At 33.9% G+C, this 24,418-nt stretch overlaps 1 protein-coding gene across 3 annotated transcripts in view; it reads right to left on the bottom strand.

Moving 5' to 3' along the window:
- Klhl1 (kelch like family member 1) overlaps positions 1-24,418 on the bottom strand; it is a 411,513-nt gene that overhangs the window by 165,414 nt on the left and 221,681 nt on the right. For all 3 annotated transcript variants that reach the window (XM_074043248.1, XM_074043250.1, XM_074043249.1), the window contains one exon: positions 5,261-5,473. In XM_074043248.1, coding sequence (XP_073899349.1) covers positions 5,261-5,473 — 213 coding nt within the window. The remainder of the gene's footprint in view (positions 1-5,260; positions 5,474-24,418) is intronic.

Here is a 24,418-nt window from a genome sequence, read left to right as displayed (position 1 = left end):
CTCAGTTTTGTAGAGACTACCTCTATATTAACTAACTAATCAATAAGAAGATCAGAGAGAAAAATTAGAATTGAAACAAGATAGAAATGTAACAGAATATGTTTGAATAATTCTTTTGGCATATTCATTTGTAAAAGGTAACAGTTTTTCTTTTTTCCATTGCAAAGATAAGATATAAAGAACTGTAAGAGTACTGCAGATAAACTGAGGATGACACTTAGACTTGTCAGAGAATAACGGGGGGAAATAAAATTAAACAAAACATATAAATTACTCAAGAGTGGAACCTACTCTTTATCTTCCACTGTGATTCATGTATGTCCTTTTTGTATTGATTTGCTCTTTGTCACTTTGCTTGCTTTTCATTAAGTTTTTTACTTGTGGCTATAATTTTTATGGACAACAGACTCTTTATGTCACTGGTATCTGATCAGTTGTCACTTTTCCAATGAAGACAAGGGTTAGAGACTGCACCCTTGATTCGCATATTGCTATTACAACAACAAAGAATCTTTTGTAATAAATTTATTGTATCTTTTCATAGAAAGATTTAACTCATAAAGTAGAAGTAGCATCTGTTTCCTAAAGTTAAACTCTTGAGTGTCCTTGTCATCTTACCTTTTGCTATTAGATTGAATCATATTCCTCTAAGTCTAGACAATGTTTTGTTACTCCATTGCAAACTTTCCTCCATTGCCTTGTACTATAGAAAAATAGCAACAAACATGCAACACACTCAAATGCACAAATACACACAGTTTTTTATTTATACTAAAAACCATTAGGTTTGACTCTTAGAAAGTTATGAGAAATAGTTTTCTTTTTCTTGAAAAATATACAGTGTCAGTTCTAAAATAGGAAGCAAAACCAGTCTGTGTATCTTCAACATTTGACATAATTTCTGGGACAAAATGGATATTTTCTGAATTTCTTTAAACTTGACTATATGCAGAAATATATTCCTTTGATATTTAGAGACAAATTCTTTCACTATCTAAGCCATTCATCAGAAAAGAACCTACCAAAAACTTGATATTTAGGTGTATAATTTTTGTGGTGATAAAGATCAAACACAGGGAATTGCACATGCTAGTTAAGTGCTCTACATTGAGTTGTTTCTCCAGCCCTGTATGAATTTTTCAATATGATATAAATGAATACTTATGTACATATTACAAATTTTTATTTTATGAAAACAATTAAAATCACTGGAAATAATAGGTATCAAATATTAAAGCAGGCTTTCTTGGTGCATAGCAACATAATTTTTGTTGCATTCGGGAAAAAATAATGACAGAAAAATTCGTAAGTCAAATTGGTTACTTTCATTATATATGTAATAGACATGTAATATATGGAATGCACACATATCATATATATCACATATATGCAAAGACATGTGCTAAATGACTTAAATTTTCACTGTTTTGAATTCTGTTAAATTTTTAAAATTGTGGTATTCAAGAAAAACATGGAAACTACTATAAAAAAATCTTCCTTACTCATTTAAAGTAATAGAATTCATTCTTGGAAGATAACTCAATTATCTCCTTCCTTTTGCCTTTTCCTCTGGTCCTTTCAATAGCATAGAGAAATAATTGAATTTACTACAGTATAACCTATTGCATTTCAATAGAGGATAAAATGAGCATTGTTGTTTCTGAGTTTTTCTGTCTTTTGTGAAGCTCTCTTGTCTACTGCTGTGCTCATCTAGCATTCACATTGTCTACCAAAGCTTGAATCCCCATTATATTTTTTCTGCCAAATTGCCGTAACATACTTAAGAATGGCATGTGCTCATTTGTACATAATAAAAGTATCAGAATAGATTTTCTATTGTGCACTTAAGAAATAGCTAAACAGATACACATAATAGGCTTAGTAATAAAAAACATGAGAATGGATATTGGAAGGAAAGGTGTTATATATATAATAAGATATATATTATATATATAACAAATTGTTCAATAGCCTCATAAATATAAGACAACAGTATTAGTACAAGATTTACTTACATTTGAGGACTAATTGATTTTTATCATGTGTGTTTTGTTTATGATGCCTCTATCATTGCTTTTATAACTTTTTTATCCTAGAAGTGTTTGTACGTTTGCTAAATATAACAAGAGAAACACCTAGCTATAAATGTACTTTCAATTTATATAGTCTATCTTTACTTTTTCTCTCTCTATATATTTTATCTTAAACAGATCTTAAAATCCTCTTTGATTTTTCTACTTACATTAGTCAGTACTTTGATATATTTTGGTTAATAACATTTTAAAAGGCTCACATTGATCTTTCAAGTATTGTTCTCATATTCACCTAAAACTAATCATTTACATGTGTAGAAATTACCTTAAAAACATGAATTACATTTTCTCTTAATTCTTTTCTTAAATGCACAGTTCATGTACTAATTAGATCAAGTACTTTTTAAAGTAATCATCATTTTTCACTAGAAAAATAGACTGTTCCTTCTTTAAACTGAGCTAGTATTTCAAAATGTAAGTTGTATTTCAATGTATCAAAAACATACAACTACATACTATTTGCAGAATGTGTATGCATTATGATTGTGTGTTTGTGTACTCTATGTATGTTCAGGGAGTAAAAGAAAAACAGGCTCATACACACACACACATGCACATATATATTTCTACTCTTGGTCACAACACACACACACCTCATGTGCATGTTTAAACACACATAGCACATGCGCTAAAAGTACTTAATGGCATAAAATACCTGAACATTTGTCATTACAAGAATAGTGGGAAAAACCTATAGATAAGGTTCCAAGGTCAAGAAAGTAGTGTTTCCTGATCATCTTAATACTTATTCATAAGGGCATTAAGAAGTTTTGCAAGTTCTTAAAAGATGCTATATGATCATGGATTCAAATAGGCTCCTCTTTTTTGTTTTTTTACTCTGGTTGAACATTGAGGTAAATGTAAATCCAACCACAGAAGAACATTGCACATATTTCTTCTTTGTGAAAGAACAACAATATTAGCATCATATACAAACAGAGCAAAATTTAAGCTGTAGAACCTAATGGAAAGATGGTAACCATGTTGATTCTCAATTTATTCAGTTGTGAAATAGTAATAACAATACCAAGAACATAGAGACCCTATAGAAATTAAATGTGACAAAATGGATTATTTTGGGTAGCAGAACTTATTTTGATGGTTCTGGGATTTGAACACAGGAACTCATAGTTGCTAGGCAGGCACTTCTAAAACTTTAGCCATTCCACCATCCCCTTGGGTAAGTAAGGAAGAAATAGATGACTGTTAGTTTCTGTTTCCTCATTCTTCTTCCTTCCCTAGAGTTTTCATAGGAGGCTTCAAAATTGCTAGATTCCTAATATGGTTAATGATCTTCTAAGTAAGACTGAAAATGGGAAACAACACATGGTATTCCAAAATGCCAGTATTAGGATAATTAGATTATGAACTAGCTCTTTGAGCTCCAAAAGATTACTTAATTATTTTTGTGTACGATGTGATGGATAATACTTGCATTGCATTTGTGCTTTTATAATCAGAAATATTTTGTGTAAAACATTTATGATTCATTTATAATGAATATGGAAGTGATAGCTCCTCCTATATCCAAAAACATTTTATGGAAAGTCAATACTTTTTCTTTTATCTTAAATATCTGTTTCTTAAAGTAATACACAAAGGTATTTCTCTAGCTGAGAAATGAGGAATGGGAAATAGATATATGCCATGCCTATGGCTGTCTATAAACAGTTATTTTAAAAGTGTTTTAATAGCTATAAAACAAAGTATTTTATGTCTTAATGCAAATATTGCTTTATATCAGAACCCATAAGAAATATAACCCATTGTGTAATCTGTAGCCTTAAGGACAAATAAGCCAATGTTATGTAGATTTCTGTTCTGATGTAGTAATTTAAATTAGATATATAGGTCAGAGAATCTCTTCAAATCGAATAAGAATGGGCGAGGATGTAGAATAAAAAGATGGAACTGTAGTCACATTCATGGGCAGAATATATATATGTTTCAAGTAGTAGAGATCACGCTTACCAAGCACAAGGCCCTGAGTTCAAATCCCAGTACTGTCAAAAATAGTTAAAAACAAATACAATGAACAGAAAAAACAAAACTTTGATGGCGGTTTGGATCCAGAGAAGAATATGTTAAATGGTATAGGCTCCCCATCTCTTCCTACAAATTATACCACATGAAATTTTACCTATCATGTCAGAGGATAGATTCATCTTCAGCCTTATTTATTTATTTTTGTTTTGAGGTACTAGGGTTTGAATTCAGGGCCTTCACCTTGATCCACTCCACCAGCCCTATTTTTGTGAAGGGTTTTTCAAGACAGAGTCTTGCAAATTATTTGCCTGGCTGGCTTAAAACTGCGATCTTCCTGAACTCTGCTTCCTGAGTAGCTAGAATTACAGGCGTGAGCCACCAGCACCCAGCTTCAGTCTTATTTTTGGACATCCAGAGAAACCACAAATCCTGAATTAATAATGCTATGTATGGATAATTTTGTAATATTACAAAATTGTAAAGATCTATGACTAGAATTAAATGGAACTAGCAAATATCCCTTTTACAAACCAAGTGAATTTAATGTTCATATTGATTTTCCTGTGCTGTATTTAACTTCTCAGTAAAATGGTTTAACATCTCACTCTAATGTCTTCTTAATTCCAAAGATAAAAATTCTGTCATTCCAGTTAGAAACTTGTCACCTTATGGCAAAATTTGTTTTATCCCTCTTTATATTTATGTCACAAGTAAATATCTTATGTCATGCACTGAGCCTTAAAATGCAACAAAATAAGTCTTTTCTTCAGAAAATGAGCACATTATTACATCTTAGGTCAAATTTAGATAGATAGATGATAGATAATGTATTATGAGTAGGTTTCACATTTTTTATCTGATTGACCTTCACAAAACCTTTGTCTATGTCAGTACAATTATATTTTATATAAGTGAAAGCTGAATATCAGAGAAAGTGTGGTAAGTATTATTATAATCAGGCAAAGAATCAAAAATCCATAATTACATGAGATGGGAACCAGACTTGTGATCCATCACCATCATTTTTATACCACCTGATTTATTTTAAGAATAGTTTTTTATTAGACTTTAAGAATGTTTAAAATAATTAAAAATGTGTTTTGATGTTTACTTTTTTTTTATTTGATGTTTACTTTTAATAGATGGGTTCTCAGTAAGCTGAAATGCAAACACACACGTACCTGCGGTGGGAGCAGTGGCAATCGTATAAAGGCAAGAAGCATACTCAAGTCGTTGCATCTCTTCTGAGTGTCATACTTGACCCACATCATTAATGCATGGAAGATGGTCTCTTCATCAGGAACATTTACATCATCACTGGCCAAGAGTTTATGGAGTTCCTCAGCTGGAAGGAGTAAAAACTCTTGGTTTCTGATAACTTCCATTATGTTTTCCTATAGGGAGAAAACATCTTGGTATAAATTCTGCTTCAGATTTATTTGGCTAGTAAAGCATCTCAGGATGAATTGAGATAAGTAGTCAATAGCCTTTGTTCTCATTATAACATAATCCTTGAGACTCAATCCTTCTGAAACCAGAAGCTGTTAAGATGAAAGCATTGTAATTGTAATTGAAGTGTAAATGTATCTGAAACAGCACTGATCTTGTAATAACTGAAGGATTATATTGAGCTTTGTTGTGCAGGCAGAATGTACTAAGTGATTAAATGTTCAAGTTTCAAGCATTCTTCTATGCAAGTGAATATGAAAAGAGTAACATTTCACATTTTTAAAAGCTTGACCACACATATATGAATCAGCAAATGAGAATAAAACTACATAGAGAAATGTAATACAAGATGCATCATTGTTTATTCAAAAGGATATATAAATAGGATAGATAAGCCATAGAAGTCACAAAAATCCCACGTTCTACCTTCTAATTATCTTTCATAACTCCCTCCTCTCATGACAATTTCTTTTGCTTATTTCAGATTCCCATTTATTTTCTTCCAGAGTGCCATACTCACCTCAAGACTCTGCCTGTGTCTATTCTTGACTTCTCAATTACATCATCCATAATGATGACAAAATGATATTTATAAAACAAAAAAGTGCTTCTGGCTTCTTCAAAGTTTTTGTTTTGTTTTGTTTTATGGTCTTCCCTTGTATTTTAGTTCAAACTTCTGTTTAAACACTGGTTCTTCATTTTCTGTTGTCTTCTGACTATTTATAATTAATCTCCTCCTTTATCTGCATTCCAGTCACAAAACTACTTCCTCTTCCTACAATTTGCAAAGCTATTTAACATGTCCTCCATTATTCACTGATTTACTTTAAATGACTTTTATTCACTTTTTCTTAATTCCTGCCATATTTCAAGATTCAATTTAAGAGCTACTAGTGAAGTTGGGTTTCTCAATCCCCCTATTAAGTCCATTTGATCTGTCTCCCCTTTCACTAGATCCTCACAATGCATGGTACAATAGCAGTTACCAAACAACCTCCAAAACTTTGGTGTACTTAGAGGTCTCATTAGAAGTTATAAGCTGGAAAGCCTTGACTTATATAAGCTTGTATGTCTAGATCCTGGTATAATGGCTGGAAAATAATAGGGAAACAGTCTCTGTATATGTGTATATGTGTACACACATGTAAATATACACATATATATATTGAATAGATGAATTGAGAATTGATCTTTTTAGAGAAAACAATTGTGGTAGCAGCTCAAAGTAGTACAGTGGTTTTCAAACATAGTTTTAGAACTGTCACACATTTTCCCACATTTTAAGCAAAAGAGCTTCTGTGCACAGTGTATGTTTAGAGAAGACAGAGGTTCTACTGTTTGGCGTTCCTTTTTGTTTTTCCTACTTCTATGTCTCCTGAGAAAATTGCAAGTGAGTTATAACTTTAACTCTTCAGACCAGTTTCAACACCATGTGATAGAAATCTCAATAGGACACATGTTTTAGTATAAAACCTGAAGTAGAGTGAGACTAAGACTTTAAAAAAGAAAGACATCATAACTATGATAAAACACAGTACAGCATCCATCAGGTGACCATTAATCTACATTTCAAAGTAGATTCGTATTTTGTGTGAGCCCTGACAGATGATGTTAGCACATTCCTTGAGATGAAGTGTCTTTAGCCTTTAGAAAAGTTTGCTAAATTCTATGTAATCTGTAACTTATTTACATAAATTATACAATAATAGTACTATTTGTAATAATGTTACTTATTTATATGAATTGACATCACACAGGAACTGACTTATTTTTATTCCTGTAAATTGTCCTGTCCCCTGTGTTTGTGCTGGGCTTTATATAGTGCTATTTAAATTATAGATGTTCAATAACTATTTATTGAGTTAACAAATTAAGTGTTTTGAGATTTATTTCTACCAGATTCCTCTAAAGAGCTGAAGTAAGAGAAAAATGTTTTTGATGACTCTTGGAAAGATTGTTTTAAAGATTGTTTTGTCTATTTTTCTTCCCACTTACTCAAATGTCACTGCCACTATTAAACTACACACAGAAAAGTATAGCTAGACTGTCAGTATATAGTGAGGACTATCATAAAAAAAGCTGCATGAAACTCTCAGTGGTGTCTATCATAAAGATATTGTTCAGGCATATTTCATTATATTTAATAGTGTCCTCTTTATGATGGCCCTTGGGTGAAATTTCTTTCAGGTTTTAGTAGCAGGAATAATTGCATTTCTCCTGAGTAAATTGGTTTGCTTTTATCATGGATGTTGTAAATTATAAAATTGATCAGATTTCTCTTCTTATTTTGCCTCTAGAAAACTTAGAGTCAAATTGAAATCCATCTGGCAGAAAGGCTATAGTCTTTTACAGTTTGATTTCTTTTTGAGATAGTTCTGATAATAGTTTCATTTAATATCATTACAAAACCTTTCCTTTCATTTTTTGCTTTTTATTGTGCTTTTAATTTAGCTCATATTTCTATAATGTTGTATATTTGTGAGTCATATTAAATCTTTGGACAGCTATCCATATTGTTTATAAAAAATTCTCTAAGTGAAGTATACATTAAAAGCTGATATTAGTTATTACTGTCTCTGTCAAACTTGTCTATGTATTATGTTTATGATGTATGTTTCTACATAATTTAGAGTCATAAAGTTCTATGAAATATCCCCATCCATCAAGTCTCCTTTTGAGGCTAGCATGCTTGGTATTTTCCTGTGGTATTGAAGTGTAGCTTCTGGAGAATGTTTTAATGTAAATAGGTTTATTTATAAAAGAAAGACTATTAATTCACACTACTTTTTAAATATTATTTGTGTCCCTTATCTGTGAAATCCAAACTCTTTCACATATTCTGTTTGTAAAATACTATTCTTTAAGTTTAACCAATCATTCTATTCAGCGTAAACATAAACATTTTGAGCATCTGATGTACACCTGTGAATAACTGTTGTGAGGATTTGACTCAAAATGTTTACCATTGTGTACAAAACTTATAGTACCTAGAAATGATGTTACACAAATGGGCTTAGAATATTTGAGAAGAATTTAAAATAGAAAACAGTGAATTCTGCAGAAATGCAGAATTCTGACTGAGGGAAAGAAACTCTAAAATGAGGACATACTTTATATGTGGAAAAAATGTTGAAGTGGCAGTTTAGGTGGAATAATGGAGAAGATTTTTTCTAAAACTTTGACAGTCTCACCCACTTGGACACACATACAAACATGGCTTCTAATGTAGATTAAAATATGTTATAAACACATTTTGGCATCAAATGTACATTGCTACTTCCTAAGACACAACAATTACAGAAATATAGTCTAAATTCTATTATTTCCTTTAGGTACTCCATATAACATTAACCTGAATAGAAATTTCCTGCCGGTTCTTGAGATGAGGTCTGAAGAACATTTTGTCTGGGCTGTCCTAGAACTAGGCTCCTGCTATTCTCTACCTCCTCAGTAGCTAGTATTATAGTCATGAACCACTACACTCATCCAAGTATCACTTTCTGTATTACATAAAATGTTGCCTAAAGATTGATGGTAACATTATATCAAACAGAATAAAAGTAAACCCCTTCAACTATGTCATAGAAAAGTTTTGAATATTGGTACTAATTTTTCTTTAAAAGTCTGTTAGAAATGGGCAGAGAATCTGTCTTGGACTTTTCTTTGTTGGGACAGTATTTCTATTTCATTTTCATTGCTCAGGGACTAGTGTTCTTGAATGGTTCAGTAGGGGGTTAAAAATAAAACTTATTTGCATAGAAGTTAAAAGTTACATAGTAAAAATAAGGGGGCATGTAAGGAAGAAAAAAGGGAGAATTGGAGTGAATTATGAGGGCTGCAAGTAAACAAAACACTAGTGTATGTAGATATGCTTTAATTTTTGTGAGGATGGGACTATTATCAGGGATTGCAAAAGGAAAGAAAGTTGAGAATAACACAGTAAGGAGGTAGATTAAATCACCAGTAGAATATTTCATATACATGACATAGGTAAAATGAAGAAAAAACATAGAAATGAAAAAAGTAGATAACATGGCAATGTAAAACAGATAAATTAAAACTTAAAACAATTTTAAAAGTTGATATTTGTTCCTTGTTGAGGAGAAGAGTGATGGTCTACTGTGTGATACACTCCCCTTTAATCTCTGGTCCTTAGGTTTTGTCTACAGTTCTTCTATTGCATTTACTCATATATCCTCTTAGCACTGGACTGTCCAGGTGTAATGTGGAAAGGTGGCCCTGGATTATGGCATCTGCTGGAGTCAGGTGGGGCTGTCCTAGGTGTGGGAGGTAGCAGTTGGAGGTCAGTTGTGAGGTCTCTGAGCACAGCTAGTGGATAGGAAAGCACTCTGGTACTTTCACATTTTATGCTTTTCCCTGTTCAGGTATTCAACGCTGCTCTGTTTTGTCCACCACAAACTTTTTTAATCTCCTTTTCTACCTATGCCTTCAATTTAATATTTTTTTTGGATTTCTGGGAGTGAAAAGTTCCTGTCACTTTGTATATGTTAACAATGCTGGGTTGGGTGGTAGATTAAGGGTTGTAGCTAGTTGGCTAGCTCTCTTTGGTGCCCTTCTTGAGTTGGAATAGTGACCAGAAAGATGATCTATGGCCTTCACCACGAGCCACTCCACCAGCCCTATTTTTATGAAGGGTTTTTTGAGATAGGGTCTTGGGAGCTATTTACCCAGGCTGGCTTCAAACTGTGATCAGATCCCCCTAATCTCTGCTTTCTGAGTAGCTAGGATTATAGGCATGAGCCACCCCAGCTATGCAGGTCTTTCTTGTACAGGTAGTGGTGCTGGTTGGCTTTTGTCCAGTGGCCCAGACAAGGCCTTGCAGTTAAAGGTCCTTGCAGTTGTTTTATGCACAGCATGACCCTTGTAGGTGAATCTTGTGTGAAGTAATTTGGCTTCAGATAGAAAAAAAAAAGAAAAAAACTAAAACTGAAACAAAGCCACCACCACCACCAACAAAAACCTTTGTGCAGGGAAGGGTACAGAATGGAACAGATCTATTTCCATGCTCTCAGACCCATAGTGGCTTTGCATTTTTAGGTTAGACTAGCAATTGGTTTTTCTAACTACTATCTGTCCTTATATCAACACACTTTTTAATATGCTAATTTACCCACCTCTCCTTGCACCCATGTATTTGAGTTTTTATTTCAGATCCATAAAGACACAGAGAAGTGGTGCTTGTCAGTAATCCATCACCTTCTCAGATGTGACAAACTAAAGTGTACAATTGAATACAGGTAATAGTCATGGCAATTTTACTTTCATTTATTTATTTATTTTTGACAGTATTGAGGTTTGCTCAAGGTCATGAAATTGCCTTAGTAGATTCTCCCCCAGTGGAAAATATTTTAATATTTTCCAAATGTCCTTAACATAAACTTCAATTTTGTTTACTTCACTTGTGACTGCTATTACATTACATTATATAGTACAGCTAACTCATGAAGCTGCTTTCCTCTAGGAGTCTACTGAGTTTTGACCTACATCTGTCCTTGCAGTCTCTGACCAGTGGTAAATTACAGAAAACTCCTAATCACTGATCTAAGCAGTGTGATGGGAAAGTTAATCCTTTTCCAGAACTATTGCATAATCTCTAGCTTGATTCCAAATCACCAGAGTATATGGAATTTATTCAAGTGTGCATTTCAAAAATTATTGTTTAGAAAGACAAGTTCTTACGCTACCAAATAAATAGAAAAAGAAATTTAAGAGAGAGCCTGGGAAGTGGCTACATTGTATCATTCAGTTTTATCATGTAAAGATGAAAATGCCCACTTTGGATGTAGTTTCATGGAATTTTAAATTCATAAGTCCTTATATGTAGGAAAATATAGACATAGGCAACGGCTTTCTAAACAGGACTCCAATAGCTCAGGAAATAAGAGCAAGAATTGACAAGTGGCGTTATATCAAATCAAAAACTCCTGCACCTAAAGGAAACAATTATTAATGTAAAGAGACAGTATACAGAATGGGAGATATTCTTTGCCAGATATTCATCTGAAAAAGGATTAATATCAAGAATATATAAAGAGCTAAAAAAATTAAACACAAAAATAAATAATCCAATTAATAAATCAGCAAACAAATTAAGCAGTTTTCAAAAGAAGTATAAATGGTCAACAAACACAGGCAGAAGTGTTCAACCTCATTAGCCATAAAGGAAATGTAGATCACAATCTTTAGATTCCACATCACTCTAGTCAGAAAGGTATTATCAAAAAAAAATCTAAACAGTAAATGCTGGTGAGGATTCTTGATAAAGGAACTTTCATACATGTCGTTGTGTAAGTAAATTAGTACAGTCATTATGGAAATCAGTATGGAGATTCCCCCAAAAATCTAAAAGCAGAATTATCACAGGACCTTGATATATCACTCGGGTGAGTGGCTTGCCACATACTAGAAGGAATGTAAGTCAAAATACAGTAGAAGTACTTCTGCTTTCACGTTCAAAGTGAAAACACTGCATTATTTACAGTAGGCAAGTTAGTTAAAGACAATATGGTAACATGGTGTATATGTATATATATATATACACTATGGAGTATTATTCAGCTATAAAGAAGAATGAATATTCGCAGGCAAATAGCTGGAAATGGACATCACTATGTTAAGTGAAATAAACTGGGCTCAGACACATACTGCATGCATTTTCTTGTGTGAGAAGTGTAAATCTAAAAGCACATGCAAATAAAAGAGAGGCTATTTGAGGGAGGGGAACTAGCAAAAGGTAGAAGAAAAAGAGTAAGGGGGAGAATATGATAAAAATGCATGTATGCTAATATAAAAAGATCATATTAAACCTGTTTAAATAATTGTCAGAAAGTTAAAAATAGAGAAGATTGAGGTGAAGGGGTATGAAAGAATAGTGGCAATTATGTGCAGGTATGGAGATAACACAATGAAACCTCTCACTGTACACTTAATGTATGCTAAAAAAATTTCTTTAAATCTAATCCTTATCCTTTCCAAGCAAATAGTTTCATACTATTTGCATGATTATACTACTTTCAGAAGCAAGATCAAAACCTTCATCTCTTGACTTGTTAAACAGTGTCCTTTCTGTTACCTCACGTACTAGAAGGACATGAGATTTCAAACTTCTATGACATTCAATCCAAAAGTGCAGTACAGCCACAGAGACTGCCTTTCGGGAGGGAATGGGTGTGAAGACTTGGCTATATTCTTAGAGTTTTATCATGAACACATTTTTTTCATTCTTCATGATGATTATTGTTCAATTACTTAAATTTTGCTTCTGTTTTCAATTCTGTTTTCTTGTGTTTTCAAGAGAAGCAATCAAGAGAAGCAAAGCCATTCCTTGAAGACTTTGCTTAGAGTTAAGATTTCTCATGCTGAATATCCTATTTCATCATTCACATGTTTTTCCTTCCACAAAACACTGGCACACAAACACAGTTGAGTTAAGTTCTTTACTACTTAATAACAAAGATTGCCTTTCCTCCAATTTTCAATAACATGTTCCTCACTTCAGCATGAGATGTCTGCAGAATGACCTTTACCATCCATTTTTCTACCAACATGTGTTCATGACCCTGTGGGTGAACTTTAAGAAAACTGGTAGTTTCTCTGAAGCTTTCCTCTTCTGAGCCCTCATGAGACTCTTACTTTACAGTCTACTCACAAGAACACAGCATGCATTTGAAAATGCTTCCAGCCTCTACCTAAGCATTTAGCTCCAAATCTGTTTTTATATTTTTAAGTATTTGTTATAGTAATATAAAGTTTCTTGAAACCAACTTCTATCTTAGTCCTGGTATAATAACAAATTTTATATTGAGAAACTTATGAATGATGGAAATTTATTTCACACAATTCCATTATCCAAGATTAAGAAAAGTAATTGTGATCTCTGGAAAGGGCTTGTTTGTTTATAAAGGGTGCCATCTTGTTGTATCCTTACATGGCAGAAAAGGCAAAAATGTTCTCTAGGGCTTCCTTTATAAGGGCAAAATTCCATTCATGATGGTCCCAGTCTTCATGTCACAATCACTCCTCTGTATCCTATCATCACAAATAAGGCTTGGATTTTAATGTATGAGTATTGGGTTGTTAAAAACATTCAGATGGCAATTGTTTCCCTAAGAAGTTCATGTCCACACTGAACTTCAGAATGTAACCTTAATGTGGAAATAGGTTAACTGAAGATATAATTAGTGAAATTAAGACAAAATCATATTGGATTAAGGTGAGTCCTAATCTACTGATTATTGTCTTTGTAAGAGAAATTATGAGGTATACTGATAAACAGTGAGAACTAAATATGAAGAAATGGAAGATAGGGAAGGAAGAGGGTCATGTGAACATGGAGGAAGAAATTAAAGTCATGCTGCCACAAACCAAAGGATGCCAAAGGTGGTTAGGAACACCAGAAGTAGAAGAGGTGAGGAAGGATTCTTCCATAGAGCCTTCAGAAAGAATGTGGCCCTGTAGACAACGTGGACTTCTAGTCTTCTGAATGTAGAATAATAAATTTGTTATATTTAGCTATTCATTTGGTGAGGTTTGGTTATAAAATCACAAGAAAATAATTATATCCTAAAATAAATTTACAAAAATTATACATAAAAATCTCAGATAGAAATATGGTAAATGTTTCACAATCTTTCTTTTCTCCCCATATGTAACTTAAGTTCAACTCGAATTTGTTATTGTTATCTGTTGCATCAGTTTCCAGAGTTCTGAGAGTAGAGATGTATGCCACCATACCCCACTATTCCCAAACTTTTAAATAATAATTTCATGGTTCTTCATTTTATATTCTTTATTTTATAAAATGATGTATTTAAAGAATATTACTTTTCCCATGTCCTATGTTAAAGAAAGGAACATATGGCCTTTCCTCAGATATAATCACCTTTTGTATATTTCTCTCTTGCTTTTGAATTTAAACTTGCTAAAAATGGAGTGGAAAGTTATCTCTCCCTAGCTATCAAAATCTCCTTGTAAAAGATCACTTTAGTGTAGCTCATACCTTGTCAAGACTCTAACCTTTTCATATTTCAAAACTAGTTTTCATGCATTTTTGGTTATTTGCCCTTTTAGGATTTTTAATCCCCATGTCAAAGTGACTGACTAAATTTTGAACACTAAATTTTAGAATTTCACAATGAGTGGAGACTCATTTTGAGACGCTCACATCTTATTGTCTCACAGATTAAAATGCTGAAACTCAGAGGGTCTGCAGTCACATTGCTGGTCAAGTCAAGCCTAGGATTACGAATTCTCTTGTCCTGTATGATGCCTTCTATTATATTACCATATATTATACTCTTGGCCATATGACTTTGGGAAGATTGACTTCTTATATGTAAATGGAGATAAAATCATATTCACCATGAAACACTCTTGAAGATTAAGTATAAACATTAATTCAAGTGGAGTATGTTTAGAGAAATACCTGATTCATTGCAAGCATTATATTAGTATTAGTCATCATAATTCTCCATCTAATCCCACATTTCACTTCAGTTTTCTGGCACTAACTGTGCAATCTATATTCATGTTACCTTATTTTCTTTTTTTGGCTATTCAGTCACTTAACCAATACAATTTTATTGTGTGATTCTTATATGTCTAAGATATACTCAATATTACATATACTGATGAAAAAAAGAAAAAGGAGGAAGAACGGAAGGAACGAAGTTATTTCTGCTCCTAAGAATCTCACTTTCACCTTCTAAGAAAAAAAAATGAAGGACTGAATGAAATCAAAGTAATGAAAATGGGATTGGAATGGAGTCTGCACTAGGAGGGATCCACATTTTTCTCTGTGCATTAATGTTTCCCAAGGCAGAAGAATGATTATTATGGAATTGAGGATTCGGGAAGAACTAAAGAAGTCTTGCTATAACCTGTTCCAATTTCATATTTTTGCTTACAAGAATATAAAATGGAATTTTCTGCTATCTCACATAATCATAAATAAGAAATGGTCTTTGAAATCTCTTAATTTAATCAACACCCTATGCACTTTTCCTGTGTAGTATTCACCAAATAATTATTTTCAGAGACAGAAAACACAAGCCATTATCATTGCTGAATAGCTATAAGGATTGTCCTAATTTTGAAGTAAAATCTGCCTCTGAGTAATTTTTTACATGAATCTTAGTACAAATAAATTACTATCTTATATATCACCATTTTAGATATTTGAAGATTCATATTTTCCCCTCATATAATGTATATTAAAGCTTACAGAAATCCCATTCTTTAACTTTTACAAGAGGTCCTAATCATTAAAACCAAAAAAGGTAGCTGAAGTAAAGATACAGTTTTGGTTGAATTTCTCCTTGAAACTTTTCTTATTACTTCAAAAGTAAATCAATATTTTTCATTGATTGCTTGCTTATTTGTATATGATTTTAATTTTTCTCAAGGGTATTTTCTAAAATGTACATGTAAAACCAATATTAGATATATATTGGTCAAAATTAAATTTGTGATATATCTTATCTACTAATGTGGGAGAATTTAAGCATTTATTTATAAATCTTAGTACCAAGAAAATAGCCCTGTCAGCCAGCTAAACAGTTCTAATTCCATTATTTGATTTAACAGAAAAGTAACTAATCTCAAATATGTCAAGTTTTTTGTAAACTATGTAGCAATACTCATCAACTGATAATTGATAACAATATTGTTGATTTTAATAATTATTAATATTAGACATATTCAATTTTTGGTAGAACCAAAAATCTATCTCTCCAATCTTCATAAATTGTTCAACATCAGTATTTGACAAGATTATTTTAGCTGTCTAATACAAATAATTAAGAATGGCAGTAGCTGGAAAGGTTAGGAAGCAAGTGAAAATTTCTGCATAAACCTTATGAAAGCCATTTGTTTGTGACAACCCATAAGAGAAACTGTTTTAATGGCAATTAAATCATGAGACAACAACATACCTACATAGTCCAAACTGTTTCTTCTTGGTCCAGCATGGCTTCCAGGATGACTAATCACATAACTTTTTCTTAAAGAATTTCCAGTGCTTGTTGAAAGCATAAAAATAATAAGCCTCTACAACCTTGCTAGAAAGAGAAATTTTAATGCAAAATAATATTTCTGTCTTCTTGTTAGGACATCTTATATGAAACTGGCAGTAAGAATCCATTTTGATTTACAAGGTGACACTTTTGATGTGTCAATCCTCACTATTGAGGATGGGATCTTTGAGGTCAAATGTACAGCTGGAGACACCCACTTAGGTGGCGAAGATTTTGACAACAGGATGGTCAATCATTTCGTTGCTGAATTCAAACGCAAGCATAAGAAGGACATCAGTGAGAACAAGAGAGCTGTCCGTCGTCTGCATACTGCTTGTGAGCAAGCCAAGCGTATCCTCTCTTCCAGCACCCAGGCCAGCATCGAGATTGATTCCCTCTATGAAGGAATTGATTTCTATACCTCTATCACAGGTGCTCGGTTTGAAGAGCTGATTGCTGACCTGTTCTGTGGTACTCTGGACCCTGTAGAAAAAGTCCTTTGAGATGCCAAACTGGACAAGTCACAGATACATGACATTGTCCTGGTGGACAGTTCTACCTGTATCTCCAAAATTCAGAAACTTCTGCAAGATTTCTTCAATGGAAAAGAGCTAAATAAGAGCATCAACCCTGATTAACCTGTTGCATACGGTGCAACTGTCCAGGCAGCCATTCTATCTGGAGACAAGTCTGAAAATATTCAAGATTTGCTGCTTTTGGATGTCAGTCCTCTTTTCTGGGGTATAGAAACTGCTGGTGGAGTCATGATTGTCCTTATCAAGAGCAATATTACCATTCCTATCAAGCTGACACAGACCTTCACAACCTACTGTGATGACCAGCCTGGTGTGCTCATTCAGGTGTATGAAGGTGAGCGAGCCATGACCAAGGACAACAATCTTCTTGGCAAGTTTGAACTCACGGGCATCCCTCCTGAACCCTGTGGTGTTCCTTAGATTGAAGTCACTTTTGATATTGATGCTAATGGCATCCTCAATGCTTCTGCTGTGGATAAGAGTACAGGAAAAGAAGACAAGATTACCATCACCAATGACAAGGGCCGCTTGAGCAAGGAGGACATTGAGTGTATGGTCCAGGAAGCAGAGTAGTACTAAGCTGAAGATGAGAAGCAGAGGACAAGGTGTCATCCAAGAATTCTCTGGAGTCCTATGCATTCAATATGAAAGCAACTGTTGAAAATGAGAAGCTTCAGGGGAAGATCAATGATGAAGATAAGCGGAAGATTCTGGATAAGTGTAACGAGATCATTAATTGGGCTGGATGAAAATCAGACTACAGAGGAGGAAGAATTTAAACACCAGCAGAAAGAGCTGGAGAAATTCTGCAACCCCATCATTACCAAGCTGTACCAGAGTGCAGGAGGCATGCCAGGAGGAATGCCTGGGAGATTCCCTGGTTGGGGAGCTCCTCCCTCTGGTGGTGTTTCCTCTGGGCCCACCATTGAAGAGGTTGATTAAGTCAACCCAAATATAGATGCAGCATTGTTCCACATCATAAAACATTGAAGGACCCAAATTTAGCAAATTGTATAGCAGTAAAATGAGCTGCTATACTGGGCATTCTTATACTTGAATATGGAACATGTGATGCACAGGAAAGGAAGTAACACTGCACCTTGTAAGTGGAAAATGCAATGTCTTAAATAAAAATATTTAAAATTTGGAGCCAAAAAAATATCCATTTTGAAAGTCTGATGTGCTGGAGGTGCATGCCTTTAATCCTAGCTATTAAGGAGGCCAAGATCAGGAGGATTGCAATTTGAAGCCAGACTGGGCAAACAGTTCATGAGACCTTATCTCAAAAAAGCCCATCACAAAAAAGGGCTTGTGGAATGGCTCAAGGTGTAGGTTCTGAGTTCAAACCCCAGTACTGCAAAAACAAAAAAGAATCTACTTTGATCTGAATGAATGTATGCATATTTTATCAGACAGTGCTGATTCTGCACTTACAGAAATCTAAGTTTATCCTTTATTTTAATAGAAAACATTTTCAAGGAATAAAGAGGATTGTATGGCCAACTGAAATTTACATGATCTATTTTCCTTATGCTTATAAGCATACATGACATTTCAGGAGAGTTTGTTACATGCATAATTACATTTGCTAAGCTAAGTTAAAAACTCTATTTAGGGAAGAAAGGAAGGATAAGTATGGAAGTTTTACACATAGCCACATCAATTATTTTGCAGTAAGAAAGCATTACTATTCCCCAATAAAGAATGCATTACAATTTTGTAATCTTATGTTCTAAATGATCTCTGCAGAAGTATGTTAAATTTTAATTATAATTTTGCTTTCATTTGTTACTTAATAAAAGGATTTGAACTATTTCCATTCTGGGTTAGACTAATGTACCATTTGCTAACAACTAACATTTAAAAAACTCAAGCACAGCATATCCTCTTGTATTCAGCCTACTTTAAAGATTAAAAAAAACCTGATGACTGTCAAAGAATATCAGGTAAAACTAAAAAGTAAGCTGTAAAAATTATTGTCAAACTGTATCCTAAAATGGAAAATAATGAAAAAATATACTTTATGAAAAATAATTGAAATAAAGGACTAATTCTCTTGACAGTTACACAAATCTATAATAAATATTGCTCAAGTGTGTCAAAAACTAATTTAGAGCATGTCATTAATTTATTCCTCTGAAAATAAAGAAACATTAACTATGCTATGCATAATACATTAAGTACATATTTAATACACATATTGTTACAAATAAAGCATTATGTATGAAGTTCATGCTAACCATGGATCATTAGTATATTTTACTAGGTAAATTTAAAAGAAAAAAAAAAGAATTTCGTATCTCACATTTTCATTCCAGATTCAATATTGAAATGGATATTCAATATTTCTTAAACTATAATAAATATAAATTTTATGTTTAATGATGTCATTAAATGGTGGTTGTATTTGTTTGGTTATTTGATGTCAAAAGAATGATTGGGTATATATGAATTTCTTAATGTTATTGTAACAAATCTTCATGAATTTCTCTCCTTAACAAACTCTATTATCTGACAGTCCTGTGGGTCAGAAGCTCAGGCAAGGTACAGTTCAGTTGATTTTCTGCTCTAGAGTTTACAGTGTTAAAACAAAGGTGATGGCAAGGCTTATTTGTTTTCAAACGTTTGGGAAGCTGGAACTGTTGGCTCATGACTGTAATCCCTGCTACTTGGGAGGCAGAGATCAGGAGGATCTCTGTTCAAAGTCAAACAGGGCAGAAAATGAATTGGTGGAGTGGTTCAAATAGTAGACAGCCTGCCTAGCAAGCATGAGGCCCTGAGTTCAAACTCCAGTACTATGAAAAAATGGAAACATTCTCTTTTCAAACTCATTCAGTTCTATGTGGTTGTAAGAAAGAGGCTTGACAATTCAGCAACTTCTCATTTTGCAGATCTGAGCCTAGTTCCAAGTAGAAACCATGATTAGTCAATGGCATCCATTGAAATTCTGTGTGGTCCTGGAGTGGGCTAAAAATTACATGTCTTCTGAAAGTCAATTCTTAGACTGATCTTGGCCTTGGTGGATACGGAGCACATGAGACATGACCATGAAAATGTCTTACTACAATTATTGGTCTGATTAGAAGCTCCAATTTTCTGGGATTGAGGAGTTACGGAACTACACATGGTACATACAGGGGTATGTGAAACCTGGCCAAGCTGGTGACTTAAAACTCTGTGAAAAGACTCAGACATGAAACTCAGACTCAAGGCATAATTAAAAAAAAAACCAAACAAACACTTATTATCTTCAGTGACCCAATGGGAACTCAGATTTAGAGATCCTCTGGATCATGTATGGATGGGATTTACAGGTGGCTCTTCTCAGTTAAATTATCATGGGTGTAGCTGCCATCTAACCTGAGAAAAAAACAGTCCCTTGCTAATAAATGACAGTTGGTAGAATGGACAGATCTTCATATGGTATAGATAGCTATCTAGGCCACCTGAATAAATGAGCCATGTTGCATTTTCACTGAATCATGGGTAGTGACTAATTGCCTGTCTATTTAGTTGGGACATAGGCAAGTCTCAGACTGGCATGTAACATAAATTTATCCTCCAGCCTCCTCAAACCACAACAAAATGAGATTTGCATAAAAGTTGGCTCTACTCTTATTAAGGTGTTTGTTATCATTGTGAATGTTCACCAGAAGTTCCCTTATGCTGATAAAAGGGGACATAAACAATGTGCAGACCATGATTGTCTGCTAAACAATAATGGACTATTATTTGTTTTCTGTCACAAAGCAAGCACATGTGCTTGAACCCATGAAGCACAGTCCATAGATTCAGGCATTATCCTACATTGGGCCTACACTTGCAGAGTGTCATGTTGTCCAAAGATGCTGTAAACAGCATGGAAAAGCTGTCCTGTATACTAGACTCTGGCCAAGGCTAAAAATACTACTCAAGAACAGATCTCTTGAGCCATAGCTAGAGAATTCATGGCAGGTAGATCACGTTGAGCTTTATATTCCATCTGGGAGGGTTCTTCAGGACCCTGACAAGTTGCCACTTTTTTGGGGGAACCTATTTATTCTTGCTTTTATGTGATTCTGACTTAGACCTCACTTTCCAGGCTCTAGAAGGCAATATTGTTTCCTCTTTGGGTTCCACAAATACATTGAATCTGAAAACAGCCCCAGATTTTTGACCCAAATAATCTATCAATGTGCTTTAATAAACATGTTCCATATCTTTATCAAGCCACAAGGGTGGCTGAAGGTTTTAGTAGAAAAGTAAAGGACAAGCTTAAGGGGCAATGAGACCCCTCTCATTACAAAACAAACCCAGCCTTACCTACACAGCTCAAGTGATCACTCTGGAGTGATGCAGTAATCTATGAAATAGCAATTTTCATTTATATTGAGTGACCAGGATCTCAGCCCTCTTCCTTGAACTGTACACTCTATTTTTACAAAGATTAACACCACAATAATTTTAGAAAATTCCAAAAAAAATTTGATTTCATTAAGTCCCATTCCAAATATTTGAACACATCATAGATGGACTAGGAGGGTTATTAATATCTAAGAGATGAGAGACAGTCAAATTCTCCATTTGCCCAGAGAGTACACAGTAAGTCTGACAATCGATTTGAGTTTTCTAGTTCTATGCCAAAAGGAGGTAGGTATCTGCAGCTATGGTGCAGCTATTATTATGAAATTAAAATCAGTATATAAAATTGATAATATATTTCTGAAGAACTGAAGATTCCATCGAGAAGGTTTGTTTTTACCACTCTTGTGTTGGCTCAAAGGTGTTATTTTTACCTAATGCACAAGACAGATTTTAGGCACTGTGGTTAATGAGAAGGAATCCACCCATTTTTATCTCCAAAGTGATAGTGCAAAGAGCATGTTCAGCTGAGAGATTCTGAAGGTCTAAGGTTTAGATTCCTAAACCTTAGGAGTGGGAAGGGGAGAAGGTTTAATCTCTCTTCTCTCTCTCAGAATATCCCACTTAACTCCCACCTCCCAAACTCAACAGAGTTTGGCTGCATATTGGATATCAAATATTTCCTGAATCTGCAAATAAACATTGTTAGGTTTCTATAGCCCACAAACAGAATTCTCTTACTGTAAATCTTTCTGGTACTTCAGTGCCCCAGTCTTACTTATCTGGACCTAATGAACTGATGTAACGCTAACACCACAGGATTGAAATGTCTGTCTAAATGTCTACTCATTCTTTTTAGAAATTCGGGCATGTAGAACATGTGGAATGAAGGGCTCAGGATGTGCCATCAAGGCTAGTTTGTTAGCAGACTTTTCTTCCTCCAAACTCACAACCCTATCCCACCCTATGTGTGTTTATTAATACATGATGTGCACCAGAAGCAATGAAACTCTCACAGTTCATTGCAAGGCTTTGATAGAAAGGTGAATGGCTCTCTGAAATATATGAACTCTAGGATATCTTTTCCTTGAATGCTAATGGTGACAGTTCATGGCTAGATTCATTCCTGTAGAGACCTGAACATATTCCATGAGGCAATTCTGGTGAAGGCCCTAGTCTGCTATTTGTTCAGACAGATTAATCAGTTAATGGTTTCAGTCCCCAGTGTCAGACTTGTTCAAGTCCATGATGTGTAACCTACTTTTCTGGCTTGGGCCTGGGAGGATCAATACATGAATTTGAAAGGCAATTGGGTAGCAAGCAGGAAGCCTTAAAGTTCAATTTCAAGTATTGAAAAAATAAAATGGAGTTAAGAAACCTGCCTCCAGGCACAAATTCTGTGTAATGTTTCAGTCTCACCTATAGGCAGTTCCACAGTATTGTCTGGCAATACTCATAGCTCAGACTTGCCTTCCCCACAACAGACTATGTATACAGCCAGTGGTTTGCATTTTTCTGAAGGAAGTTGCAGTCAAGGATTCAAGTCACTTTGACCAGTATGCTCAGATACATATTTACTTTCTTCATCCAAGCTCTTCCTTTCAGAGTCCTCTTATCGGAAGCCTTGGCTAAGATAGTGCTCTCCTCTTAACTCAGAGCCTTTTCATTCTTGGTTCTTCTTACTATCTTCCTATCTTCTTATCAAGGATCCTTAGCAGTGAGACTATTTTTCTAACCTTTGCTAATCAACCTGACCACTGGTAGATGATGCTTTTGTGGGGTACATAGGATATTGAGGGGCCATTCTACCTTTCACCATCCCAGTAACAGGATAAACATTCAACTGTTACTTTCAGTTTCTCATGTTGTCCTAGTTGAACAGCTTTCACATCAACATAAGGTTGTTTGACAACAAAGGTACCAGCCAAAAGTGCAAATTTTAATCCTTTGAATATCATTACAGTATGTCTGACTTATGTAATATAAATGAAACATAAAAAAAATAAAATATATTATATTTATGTAATATAAAAAATATAGTTTTCTATCAAGCATTTTCATATTTTGTCTACTTGATATGCCCTAAATCAAGTAACTATAGTTATTGCTATCAAGTTACAATGTTAATGCAAATTATTGGCCATATTATGAGTTTTCAGCATGTGAAATGCTTTTGGTTGAATTATTACCACTACACATATTATCAGTGACCTTCTAGGAATTTTATGGAATTCAATTAAAAAAGTGTAGTGTCTGAATGACTCTATTAAACAAAGCAAAATGTGTTATATTTAGAGAAATAAATCAATACAGAAAATTCTAATACTAGGTAGAAAATGTAAGTAGAAGAGGGAGAAAGAGAATGTCATTTACCATAGAGTAGCAGATAAGGGATAAAATTTACATAAATTACAATATTTAGTAGATAACATACATACATACAAAACTAAGGAGGTTTAAATTGTAATGTCCAAAATCTCATAATTATAATTGTAGATAAATGATTTAAAATTTCTATTTGGTTTTAAAGAAAAGAGAGCAGTGGAGAGGGTGAATTCAAGTATGATATATTTGATACATTGTGAGAACCTTTGTAAATGCTACAATGTACCCTCAGCCAGAACAATAAAAAATTATATATATACATATATATATATAGATATGAAAAAGAAAACTATGATTTATAGGAAAAGTAAGAGATGCTGTCAATTGAAATAAGCATGTCGGGATATAAATCTGACAGTCTTGAGCCCCTAATGCCTCTTAACCTTTCTTTTCTAGAATTCATAAGAAATTAACAAGCAAATAAAGCAAGAAACAACTAACACCAAAGATGATACCTCAGTTTCTTTCCAGGATCATATAGATAGAACATTGGAACTCTGATGCAGAAAAAAGAATCTCTAACTTTCACATCAATGCACCATAATTTTAAGAAAGGCAGGTATATTAGTGAGTGATACTGTCATCTCTCTGGGCC

The sequence above is a fragment of the Castor canadensis genome, chromosome 10 (genome assembly GCF_047511655.1).
Source record: "Castor canadensis chromosome 10, mCasCan1.hap1v2, whole genome shotgun sequence".
Classification (NCBI taxonomy): Eukaryota; Metazoa; Chordata; class Mammalia; order Rodentia; family Castoridae; genus Castor; species Castor canadensis.
Note: the sequence above shows the minus strand (reverse complement) of the source record. Positions and strands in the feature narration are given on the sequence as shown.